The sequence below is a fragment of the Dipodomys spectabilis genome, unplaced genomic scaffold, assembly GCF_019054845.1.
Source record: "Dipodomys spectabilis isolate Male_0828 unplaced genomic scaffold, ASM1905484v1 ptg000119l, whole genome shotgun sequence".
Lineage (NCBI taxonomy): Eukaryota > Metazoa > Chordata > Mammalia > Rodentia > Heteromyidae > Dipodomys > Dipodomys spectabilis.
The window spans coordinates 2,310,712-2,323,501 of NW_024870796.1; the positions used below are offsets into that span (position 1 = coordinate 2,310,712).

General features: G+C 45.1%; 1 protein-coding gene across 1 annotated transcript in view; it reads left to right on the plus strand.

Annotated features, from left to right (window-relative positions):
* Positions 1 to 12,790, plus strand: part of Vdac1 (voltage dependent anion channel 1) — a 33,189-nt gene that overhangs the window by 10,189 nt on the left and 10,210 nt on the right. The window contains exons 2-5 of the mRNA XM_042688783.1: positions 3,084 to 3,156; positions 4,923 to 4,972; positions 6,492 to 6,644; positions 6,730 to 6,782. Coding sequence (XP_042544717.1) covers positions 3,090 to 3,156; positions 4,923 to 4,972; positions 6,492 to 6,644; positions 6,730 to 6,782 — 323 coding nt within the window. The 5' untranslated portion in view covers positions 3,084 to 3,089. The remainder of the gene's footprint in view (positions 1 to 3,083; positions 3,157 to 4,922; positions 4,973 to 6,491; positions 6,645 to 6,729; positions 6,783 to 12,790) is intronic.

A 12,790-nucleotide genomic window follows, 5' to 3' on the forward strand; every position in this document is an offset into this window, starting at 1 on the left:
CCTGCAGAATCCTGAGAACTGTGTGAAGTGGGAATCCTGTGGGTGCTGTTGGTGGTGGTTGTAAGGAGACTACAAGCTCAGAGTTGGTGGCTCTATATCTGTAATCCTCAGGAGGCTGAGATCTGAGGATCATAATTTGAAGCCAGGAAAATCTGAGACTCTGTCAGCCTTGAGCAGAAAAAGCCAAGGTATAGCTTTAATCCTTAATCCTGTTGGATAAGTGCTGCAGAGAATGGGGATAGCCCATACTAAGAGCCCAAGGGGAAGCCACAAGCTCTTGGTGACTGGATCCTTGGCTGAAGGCCAGCAATGTAATGGTCTCTATGTGGGTGTTGCCTCAGGCCCAGAAGAAGTTGGACTCCCTTCCTGTACAGTTTTCCTGTATGCTGCTGCACTGGGGAGTGCACCTGCCGAGGCCTGGAACTGAAGAGGTTCTGTTTCCTTCTCAGTGTTTAAGGGGACTGGAAAGGGTGTGACACACATGTGAGAAAGCTAGCATCCAAATGGTTAGCATAAAGGCTGGTACTGAAGACTGTGTTTTAATGAACTGGCAAGTTCTGGTGCTAAATAAATGAAGTGTGGTAGGCCTTCAAGGAAGGAAGCCCACTGCCACAGAAAGCCTTGTGTGAAATCTGCCATCCTAACCCCCTTGTCTGTCCTTGGCTATAATCTCCTTAGTGGCCTGGGCTGCTGTTTGCTGTAGCAGGAATGTTCTTTGACAGGTGGCTTTGTATATTGGGTCTTGGGGATTAGTGATGACAGTGCCTTTAGGGAATATTATATGATGCCCTAGCCAGGTGCTGGTGACTCACGCCTGTAATCCTAGCTACTCAGGAGGCTGAGATCTGAGGATCATGGTTCAAAGCCAACACAGGCAGGAAGGTCTATGAGACTCTTCTCTCCAATTAACTACCCAAAAGGCAGAAGTGGAGCTATGGCTCATATGGTAGAGCACCAGCCTTGAGTGAAAAAGTAAAGCCAGTAGTAGCGTGCACGCATGCGCGTGTGCACAGCCACACCCACACCCACACGTGTGTGCACACCCCCCCCACGATGGATCTTTTGCCTTTTTCCCAAGGAAGATTTCTAGTCTAGAAGTGAAGGCTTCTGTGTCCAGTGGTAGGTCCTGTAGTCTTTTTGGTGGGGCCACAGAATAGTGATGAGGAAAAACTTCTGAGCTTTGGGGACACTTACTGGACTCAGGGTTGCTGCCAGTGGCTTGTTCCTTCTTTGCCCCAGGCTGAGGGACAGCACTGTAGAGAAGTGTTTTGTCCACAAATGACTTCTTAATCCTAGAAGGGATGGAGAATGTTCTGGGCTATCTGCCATGATGTTCTGCAAGTCTGCTGGGCTGTGTTACCTCAGCTTTCAGTCCTGAGTTGTTTGGTGTTGATTTCAAGGCCCCTGCTTTCCTGGTCTGAACCTGGGGTACTTGTGCCTGCGTGGGTTAGTTTGGGAGGAAAGATCAAGGGGGAGGACAGGAATTCCCAGATCTGACTGAGCCCGCGGGGGAGCCCTATGTTGGATCTTCTCAGTTTCCTCTCATGCTCTTAACCCTATAATATGGGCTGACCCGGCCATGGTTCCGGCCTGCTCCTGTGCAAGAAATAGCAGCAGCAACAAAAATAGAACAGAGTAAACAGCTCACTGCTCTCCTCTGCTACATAGGTGAGCAAGGCATCTGCAACAGGGCCTGGAGCAAGAGCTTACAGTGGTTTGGTTTTGCATCCTATCCCAGGTTTCTGCAGTATCTGAATGGAAGGTGATCAACAAGGCAACTTTCAGTTGTGGGGTTGTTTCCTGGGATCACTTGAGCCCTTTCTCAGGGGGCTCCCACTTTCCAGGAACATGTGTCCATTTGTGTGAATGTTTATATGACTAACTTTATATAGAGTTCTAATTTAGTTTTGCTGTATTTCTGTCTGTCTGTATTTTATTTTTGTTAGTTGTGGGGCTTGAACTTGGGGCCTGGTGGCTGTCCTTGATCTCTTTTGTTCAAGGTGAGTACTCTGTCACTTTGAGCCTTGACTCCACTTCCGATTTTCTGGTAGTTAATTGGAGATAAGAGTCTCATGGGGGATGGGAAGGTGGCTCAGTGGTAGAGCGCTTGCCTTGCATGCATGAAGCCCTGGGTCTGATTCCTCAGCAACACATAAGCAGAAAAAGCTGGAAGTGGCGCTGTGGCTCAAGTGGTAGAGTACTAGCCTTGAGCTGAAGAGCTGAGGGACAGCGCCCAGGCCCAGAGTTCAAGCCCCACGACTGGCCAAAAAAAAAAAAAAAAAAAGAGTCTCATGGACTTTCCTGCCCAGGCTGGTTTCAAACCACAATCCACAATCCTCAGATCTCAGCCTCCTGAGTAGCTAGAATTACAGGCGTGAATCACTGCTGCTCATCATGTATTATTTATTTATGCTGGTCCTGGGGTTGAACTCAGAGCCTGGGTGCTGTCTCAGCCCCACAAGTAGCTAGGATTATAGTTGTGAGCCATTGGGCCTGGCTTAATTTTATTTTTTGTAATATGTAGATAATTTTTTTCCAGTTGCCTGACTAGAATTTACTGTTTGCTCTATGAGGAATATAGTACTCTAAAAGTGAGTTTCTCAAAGTACAAAAGTAATGAAAAGTTGGATGCATTCTGGCTCATAGTAGGTTCAAGAACTTATTTCTTTTCAGTGCATTTTATGTCCTAGCAGCCGACATTTTGTAAGATGATCTGTTTTATTGGCAAGTGTCCTGCAGTTCAGTAAAATAGCTGGCTCATGGGAATGTGTCTTTGACAGTTAATTCATTCAGCAAATATTTACTGACGTTTACTATATCCTGGGCCTGTGTTAAGGCCTGGAGATGCCCGGGAAGAGAGGTCAAAGGTCAGGCTGATCTGTCAACAAAAACTCCAGCTCTACTCCCCTGTCCCCCTCAACCAGACAGCTGTGTTTCTCTGCCCGTAACCTGGGAACTTAGGGTTCTTGGAATTCTCAGTGGATAATTTTTATTGGTTGTTAATTGTGTCTAATAACATTATTGATGGTAAACTAATTTTCATAATTACCAGCGCCTTTATTCTGGTGGTTCTTTTATTGCAGCAGAAGATGGCTGTGCCTCCCACGTATGCCGATCTTGGCAAATCCGCCCGGGATGTCTTCACCAAGGGCTACGGTAAGAGTCAAGAGAAGCCAGGGCCCTTCCACACACAAATGGGTCTGGCATGCTTACATTTTTTCCTGCGGTAGATTTGGGAGATCAGATCAGTGCTTGAGAACTTCCATGTTGGGGAAACAGGATCAGCTTCTCGGGCAGCTGGTTGTGTCGCCAGTAGGTGGCGGCTGGCACATTGCTGTGGGTAAAGTGCACATTCTCGTTCTCTCTCTCTCTCTCTCTCTCTCTCTCTCTCTCTCTCTCTCTCGCAAGTGTTCAGCAGCTTTGTGGCTGCTGCTGCCTGCCATGGAGCTCGGCTTCTATATTTAGCCTCCTGTGCCCACGAGGCCTGATGACTCTGTCTGCCAGCTGCTAGGCACCATCTCTCCAGCCCTGCTAGGAGCAACAGGCAGGGGCCAGGTGGAGTCCTAGTTATCTGTCTGTTGCTATTTCATGGCAGGCACTGTGCCATAGAGGGCTTTATTTTATTGAAATGTATGTTCATGTTTAATTAATGAATTAACTTTATTTATTTGTTTATTTATTTATTTATTTATGCCAGTATTGGGGCTTGAACTCAGGGCCAGAGTACTATCCCTTAGCTTTTCATTAAAGACTGCTGCTCTACTACTTGAGCCACAGCACAACTTCCTGTTTTCTGGTGATTAATTGGAGATAAGAGTTTCAGGGGCTTTCCTACCTAGGCTGGCTTTGAACTAGGAGCCTCAAAATCTCAGCCTTGGGAATGTGGGTTAGTGGTAGAGTGCTTGCCTAGCATGTTTGAAGCCCTGGGTTTGATTCCTCAGTACCACGTAAACAGAAAAAGTCCGAAGTGGCACTGTGGTTCAGGTGGTGGTAGAGTGCTAGCTTTGAGTCATAGAAGCTCAGGGAAAGTGCCCAGGCCCTGAGCTCAAACCCCATGATTGGCAGAAGGAAAGAAGGGGAAAGGAAAGGAAAGGAAGGAAGGAAAGAAGGAAGGAAGGAAGGAAGGAAGGAAGGAAGGAAGGAAGGAAGGAAGGAAGGAAGGAAGGAGGGAAGGAAGGAAGAAGCTGGGTGCTGGTGGCTCATGCCTGTAATCCTAGCTACTCAGGAGGCTGAGATCTGAGGATCATGGTTCAAAGCCAGCCCAGGCAGAAAAGTGTGTGAGATTCTGATCTCCAATAAACCACTAGAAAACCTGAGGTAGAGTGCTGACCTTGAGCTGAAGAGCGCAGGGACAGTGTCCAGGCCTAGAGTTCAAGCCCCACAACCACCACCAACAACAACAAAAAGGAAAGAAAAAGAAAGAGGAAGGAAGGAAGGAGGGAGGGAGGGAAGGAAGGAAGGAAGGAAAAGAAAGAAGAAAGATCATGTCAGGCACTGCTGACTCATGTCTGTAATCCTAGCTACTCAGGAGGCTGAGATCTGAGGATCATGATTCAAAGCCAGCCCAGGCAAGGAAAGTCTATGAGACTCTTATCTCCAATTAACCACCAGAAAACTGGAAGTGGCGCTGTGGCTCAAGTGGTAGAGTGCTTGTCTTCAGCTGAAGAGCTCAGGGATAGCACCCAGACCCAGAGTGTAAAGCCCCATGACTGACAAAAAGAAAAAGAAAAAAAACAAAGAAAAGAAAAAAAGAAATATCTCAGCCTCCTGAGTAGCTAGGGTTATAGGCATGAGTCCGCCAGTCCCTAGCTTCAAAGGCTTCATTTTAGGAAGTGTTTCCAAACAGCCATGAGGAAGCCAGAGATGCTGTTCTTGGCTTCAGTTATTTAACCCACTTAAAAGTTGTTTTCTTCTTTCTTTAGGATTTGGTTTAATAAAACTTGACTTGAAAACAAAGTCTGAGAATGGATTGGTAAGTTGTTCAACTGTCCTGGAACATGGTATTTGTCATCCATCATCAGATACCTGGCCAGTCAGGGACCTCTTTTGGATTGTGACAGTTTGTGGTTATTACTTCAGTACTTCTCTATATTGGACACTCTGAAAACCAAGCTGGGAGACCTTGCTTCAGTAGTTGTTAATATGCTCAGGAAAATGAGGGTGGCCTCAGTTGTACTTTCCCCTCCCCTCCTCTCTGTCCCCCTCCTCTCCCCTTCCCTTTTCTCTTTTTTGGTGCTGGGGAATCAAACCCAGGTCCCTGTATATAGGGTACTAGGCAAGTACTCTTCCACTGACCTATACCCTAGTCCAATCCTAATTGCTTCTAATTTTTAAAATGGACTCATGTTATTCAAAACAAAAACATCATCTTTGGCCAGCTGTCAGTGTCATATGTCTATAATTCTAGTTACAAAGGAGGCTGAGATCTGTAGATATAGATCAAGCTTTGAAGCCAGCACCAGCAGACACTTCCACAAGACTCTTAACTCCAATTACCTATCAAAAAACCAAAACTGAGCAAGGCACAGGTGACTCATGCTTGTAATCCTAGCAACTAAGGAGGCTGAGATCTGAGGATCATGGTTCAGGCAGGCAAGTCTGTGTGACTCTGATCTCCAAAACTGGAAGTAGTACTCAAGTGGTAAAGGGCTAGCCTTGAGCTGAAGAGCTGAGGGACAGTGCCCAGGCCTAGAGTTCAAGCCCCACAACCCCACTAAAAAAACCCAAAAAAAATCCAAAACCAGAACTGGAGGCATGGCTCAAGTGATAGTGTACAAGTTACAAGTGAGAGGCCCTGAGTTCAAGCCCAGGATTATCACAAACAAAACAATCTTAGTAGAGCTTTTTAGAGTCTATCTGTAGCAGCTGCCAAAAGGGAAGAATTTAGAGGTAGAATTACTGCTTCACCAGCTTTAGCTCAAGTCTTTTTCTCTGTCCAAGTCTGAAGGAAGGATGGAAGAGAGGCACCTTAGTGTATAGACTCCAGGGCTCCAGAAGAAGAAGGAAGCTTTCTCTTAACACCTTCCCCCCAAAAAAACCCTCCCTCCAAGATTCTTTACCCCCTTTCACATTTTCAATATCTAAGTGAACTACTATAGAAGTAGCACTTTGTGTGTGTGTGTGTGTGTGTGTGTATGCGTATGCATATGTGTATGTATGTGTATGCGCGGGTGCTGGGGCTTGAACTCAAGGCCTGGACACTATCCCTTAGCGTTTTATTCCGAAGGCTGGTGCTCTACCATTTGAGTCACAGCTCTACTCCCAGCTTTTGGGTAGTTAATTGGAGTTAAGAGTTTCACAGACTTTCTTGCCCAGGCTGGCTTCAAACCACAGATCCTCAGATGTGAGTAGCTGGGATTATAGGGGTGAGCCACTGGCATCCAGCCAGAAGTAGCTCTTGTCTGCACATGCTTTGCACTCACCTAAAGGCCAGGAGTGGTGGGTAGCCAGGCTGCTGAGCTGCCGGCTGTGACTCCCCCTCTCTTTTGAAGGAATTCACAAGCTCAGGCTCAGCCAACACCGAGACCACCAAAGTGAATGGCAGCCTGGAAACCAAGTACAGGTGGACTGAGTATGGCCTGACGTTTACTGAGAAGTGGAACACTGACAACACACTAGGTACCGAGATTACCGTGGAGGATCAGGTAAGGCTGCCCACGGGAGGACATGGGGTACTAGTCACATGTGCTTGCTGCACTAAACCTACTGGCTACTTTCTTTTCTGTTTAGCTTGCACGAGGACTGAAGCTGACCTTCGATTCATCCTTCTCACCAAACACTGGGTAAGTGTCTCATCTGTTTTCCATGAGGACATTCTATGATGCTGCGGATTCTGGAAACCTTTGGTGACAAAGGGTTAGACCTATATAGATTCAAGATCTCTGGTTTTGCTTCACCCCCGCCCAACCCCTGACCCCAGGACACATAAACATTCAATCTTTAATAAACAGTGTTGCAACTCTGTTTAATTTAGGAAAGTTATTCACGCAACAGCTAGTGTGGTTTTGTTTTTTGTTTTGGTGCTGGTCCTGGGTCTTGAACTCAGGCTTTGGGTGCTGTCCCTATGCTCTTCTTTGCTCCAGATTAGTGCTCCATCACTTGAAAGACAGCTCCCTTTGCAGCATTTTGCTGGTTAATTGGGAATAAGAGTCTCAGGCTGGTTTCGAACTGCAGCCCTCAGATCTCAGTCTCCTGGAAGCTCGGATTCCTGGCCTGAACCACTAGTACCCAACCAGTCATGTTTTCTCAAAGAGTCCACATTGTCTTTGTGGCCCTGGCTGAAGGTGTCAGGATTTCACTAGTGATGCTGCATTTCATATGAGTGGAGCTGCTGGTGAGGTACATGGTCAAGGCTGAAGGGCAGCAGGTGACACTTGGAAACAGACTAGCCCATTCTGTAGGTGTGGAGAGGCCTTCTCCCCGCTTCCTGCATGTGGACACAGAAACCTTATGTTCTTTGTTTTTGGGTCCGGTCGTGAGGCCTGAACTCTGGGCCTGGGCGCTGTCCCTCAGCTTTTCAGCTCAAGGCTAGTGCTCTACCACTTGAGCCACAGCGCCACTTCTGGCTTTTATCTTTTTGCTTATGTGGTGCTGAGGAATCGAACCCAGGGCCTCATGCATGTAAGGCAAGCACTCTACCACTGAGCCACCTTCCCAACCCCAGAAACCTTATGTTCTTAACCATGAGCTGGCTTCTGAGGCTTTCTGATCCTTTGTCCCAGGCCCTCTGGCCACAGATTAAGCTTGTTTATTGCATCAGGAAGCAAAAGTGTTTTTTTGGTCTATTTAGCTCTGGGGTGTTTTAGTGAAATTCTCTCTCTCTTTGTCTTCCTGGTGCGTGGGCTTGAACTCAGGGATTGGGTGCTGTCCCTGAGCTTTTTTGCTCTATCACTTGAGCCACAGCTCTACTTCGGATTTTTTGTTGATTAATTGGAGATAAATATCTCATGCACTTTCCTGCCTGGGCTGGCTTCAAATTGGGATCCTCAGATCTTAGCCTTCTGAGTAGCTAATGTTATAGGTGGTTTTTTGTTTTTGTTTTTGTTAAGGGGGGGTGGTGGTACTGGGATTTGAATAAGAGCCTTGTGATTGCTAGGCAAATACTCTCGCATTTTAGCCTTGTCCCACTCCCCAGCCCTGACCCAGACAGTTTTGAAGAATGGCTAGTTGTTTTGCAGAATGTCCTTCAGTTTGGATTAGTCTGATGTTTCTTCATGATTAAATTCAGTTTATGCATTGTTGGCAATTTGTAGAAGTATTGTGTTCTCAGGGCTTGCTATCAGAGAGAATGGGTCAACATTGCCGCTATTGACCTTGATCATTTGGATAAACTGATGTCTACAGGTCTCTTTGTAAAGATACTACTATTTTTGTATTTAGTAGATACCTAAGGGAGATACTTTCTATTTTTCTTTTTCTTTTGGTGCAGTCCTAGGGTTTGAACTCAGGGTCTAGGTGCTGTCCCTGACCTTTTTTTTTCTTTCTTTCTTTTCTTTTAAAATTTCCTCAAGGCAGCACTCTACCACTTGAGCCCCAGCTCCACTTCTGGATTTTTTGGTGCTTAATTGGTGCTCAGAGCCTGCCCAGGCTGGCTTTGAACTGTGATTCTCAGATCTCAGCCTCCTATGTAGCTAGGATTACAGGTGTGAGCCACCAGTAACACCTAGGGAGATACTTTCAGATAGCAAATATTCTATTTCTCATCATGCTTTGGTTCACAAATAGAAACTTGGCTTGGTAATTTTGGTTTGCAACAGGTTTGGCAAACTGATGTTCTTTCTTATCTGTCTTTCTTTCTCCTCCCTCCCTCCCTCCCTCCCTCCCTCCCTCTCTCTCTCTCTCTTTCCTTCCCTTCCCTCCCTTCCTCCCTCCCCCTTTCCTTCCTTCCTTCCTTCCTTCCTTCCTTCCTTCCTTCCTTCCTTTTCTTCCTTTCTTGCCAGGCCTGGGTGCTGTCCTCTAACTTTTGTGTTCAAGGCTAGCCCTCTATCACTTGAGCCACAGCTCCACTTCTGACTTTCTGGTGTCTATTTGGAGATAAGAGTCTCACGGAGTTTCCTGCCCAGGCAGTATCTAAGATTTACAGGCATAAGCCATCAGCACTGGGCTTTCAGTTATTTATTTAAGCCCTTATTTATATTAGTATTTATTCATGGACATTAATTTTCTTTGTGTTATAACTAATCATTTATTTTGTGGCTCACATTTGCCCCAGATTTGGCCATTGGGGGCTCCTACAGATGGAAATCTAGTGTGCATTTAAATCTCTTTCTTTCTTTTTTTTGTTTGTTGGTGATGAGGCTTGAACTCTGGGCCTGGGCGCTGTCCCTCAGCTCTTCAGCTCAAGGCAAGCACTGTACCACTTGAGCCACAAAGCTGCTTCCGGTTTTCTGATGGTTTATTGGAGATAAGAGTCTCACAGAGTTTTCTGTCCAGGCTGGCTTTGAACCGTGATCCTCAGATCTCAGCCTCCCGAGTAGCTAGGATTACAGGCATGAGCCACTAGCATCTGGCTTAAATCTGTGTGTGTGTGTGTGTGTGTGTGTGTGTGTGTGTGTGTGTGTGTGTGTGTGTGTGTGTGTTCTGGGGCTTGAAGTAAGGGTCTATGCTCTTTTTTTTTTTTTGCTCAGGGTTGGTGCTATACCACTTGAGTCATTCCTTAAACCTCATGTTTTTGCTGGCTAGTTGGAGATAAAAGTTTCAAAGACTTGACTGTCCAGGGTTAGCTTTGAACCTGGATCCTCAGATCTTAGTTACTTAAATAGCTAGGATTTTAGGCATGAACCCTCCAGTGCGTGTCTCTTCTTTTTGAGCTCATCTGTTTTTGCTTTTAAAATATGTATCAGGTTCACTTGAGCTTGCTCTTCCTTGGTCCTGCTAATCAGCTGTTTCCCCCAAAAGACCATTGGAGAAGGGTGTTAAGAAGATGAAAGTTATGGGTGCTAGGTATTTTATTTGAAGAAAGCTTTGTTGGCTCTTGATGGAAATTGGAAATGAACGCTGGTTTTCTAGTGCTGCCTGGAAGAGCACCTGGCTTCTGATATACCACATCTGGGTAGTACTGCAGACATCATTTAGGGGACCAGTACCTACCCTGAGTGCCTGCTGCTTGCTTGTTAATCACAGATCAGAGTCATGCCTCCCTTGGGTGCTTGTCAAATTAGCACCATTGCTTAAATAGCTTAAATAGCAACAACAACAACCACAACCCTAGTGATGTTTGAGAAAACAAAGACTCCAGGGCTGTGATGCACTCTGATAGGAAGAGTGGAAACTTGGGGGGAAGCTTCAGCCACGGCCCAACCTCTATACTTGGGGAGCCTGAGTCACTGGCCAGGATCCCTGGAGACACTGGAGGTATTGTGCAAACTGGCTCAGAACAAACCACTGGTCAGTCTCTGCCACAATCATCACACTTTGTGGTTGGCAACAGCTTCTGATCTAGTCATTGTAAGATATCTGATTTCTGCATTTGTGGTTTCTTTTCTCTCTTACCAGCTCTTTCAGTCCAGCTCTTTCCATATCCAATTTGGTACCTCAATCAGTCTTCTTCTGCCAAAGAGTAGGCATACAAAGATAAGATCTGGAAACGTTTTTTTCCTTTAAGAAAAATTCTCTCTCTCTCTCTGCATGCATGCATTCGTGCATGCATGTGTACATAATACATATATGCATTAGAATACAAAAAGGGTTTTGTTGTGACATTTGCGTATCTGTATATGCTGTACTTGGACTAAATTTCATCTATATTACCATCTATATTACTATATATTTTTTTGTCAGTCATGGGGCTTGAACTCAGGGCCTGTAGGCTGACCCTGAGCTCTTTTGTTCAAGGTTGGTACTCTATCACTTTGAGCCACAGCTCCACTCCCTGTTTTCTGGTAACTCATTGGAGATAAGATTCTCATGGACTGCCTAGGTTGGCTTTGAACCTCAATCCGCAGATCTTGCTACCAGCATATGGCTTATATTACTATTTCTTTTTTTGGTGGGGGGAGTCCGGTCGTGGGCTTGAACTCTGGGCCTGGGCGCTTGTCCCTCAGCTCTTCAGCTCAAGGCTAGCGCTCTACCACTTGAGCCACAGCGCCACTTCCGGCTTTTTTTTTTCTGCTTATGTGGTTCTGAGGAATCGAACCCAAGGCCTCATGCATGCAAGGCAAGTGCTCTACCACTGAGCCACCTTCCCAGCCCCTATATTACTATTTCTTCATTACTTTTTTCCTCTTTTTAACAATTTTTAGTGAATATAATTTGCTATTATAGTATATATATATTCACAGTATGTAATATATAATACATATTATGTCCTTATATAATGCATATTACATTCATATTATATATATAGCATATTACATTTGTATTATGTACATATTATATATCAAATTCATATTATACATAAATATCCTTTGATTATAGTTATTCCCCATTAACCTCCCTTTTTCTCTTCCCTCATCCTTTTTGGATCTCCCTCAGCAGTCTTAACTTTTTTTTTTTGTCCGGTCATGGGCCTGAACTCTGGGCCTTGGCGTTGTCCTCAGCTCTTTAGCTCAAGGCTAGCGCTCTACCTCTTGAGCCACAGTGCCACTTCTGGCTTTTTTTCTCTGCTTATGTGGTACTGAGGAATCGAACCCAGGGCCTCATGCGTGCAAGGTAGAGCCATCTTCCCAGCCTGCAGTTTTGCTTTTATAATCATCTCATTATCATCATCATTATCAACAATATTACTGTTATTATTTCTAGGTCTAGATTCTGCATATGAGTGAAGACATGTGATATTTGTCTTTCTGAGCCTAGTTTATCTAGCACAACATGATGATCTCCATTTCCATCCACTTTCCTGCAAAAAAATAATAATTTCATTCCTTGCTGAATAATCCTCCTTGGTGTATATCTTTTCTCATTCACTTTATCTGTTCGTCAGTTGTTGTCACTTAGCCTGATTCATATCCTGGCTAGTGTGAATAATGCTGCAGTAATCATGGATACGCAGGTGTATTTATTCTATGCAGACTTACATTCCTTCAGATATATACCCAGGATAGGAGAGTCAGATGGTAGATGTATTTTTAGTTTTGTGATGAGCCTCCATACTGATTTCCATAGTATCTGCACTAGTTCACATTCCCATCTATAGTATAATGGTTCTTCTTCCTTCCCTCCCACATCCTTGCTGGTTTTCTTGATAGCCATTCTGATTGGGGTGAGATGAGATCTCAGTGTTTTGATTGGCTGGAATTTGTCTTATTGAGAGATAGTTTGTTTGTTGTTGTTTTCTTCTCTCTTCAAAGCCTGCCTGGATGTACAGAAGCAAAAGGTTTGTCATTCAAGAAAGGTGTTAGTTTTCATTTGATTTCTTTTTTTTTAATCAGTAGCAGGGCTTGAACTCTGGGCCTGGGTGCTGTCCCTCAGCTCTTCAGCTCAAGGCTAGTGCTCTACCACTTGAGCCATGGCTCCACTTCTGGTTTTCAGGTAGTTAATTGGAGATAAGAGTCTCACGGACTTTCCTGCCTGGGCTGGCTTTGAACCATGGTCCTCAGCCTCCTGAGATCTCAGCCTCCTGAGAAGCTAGGATGACAGGCATGAGCCACTGGTGCCCGGCCTTATTTTCATTTGAAACCTCTAAAATTCTTGTCTCACTGAGAACATAGCTTATTTAAACTTCAGTTTCTTTTCTTTTTTTAAATATGGAGACTCTCAAGCAGAGGAGTTCATACAAAGTATACTGTCCCAGTCATGTTCCCATCTTTCCATTCTAATGACCACTCGCCAAAGGATAGTCAGAATTGTACTC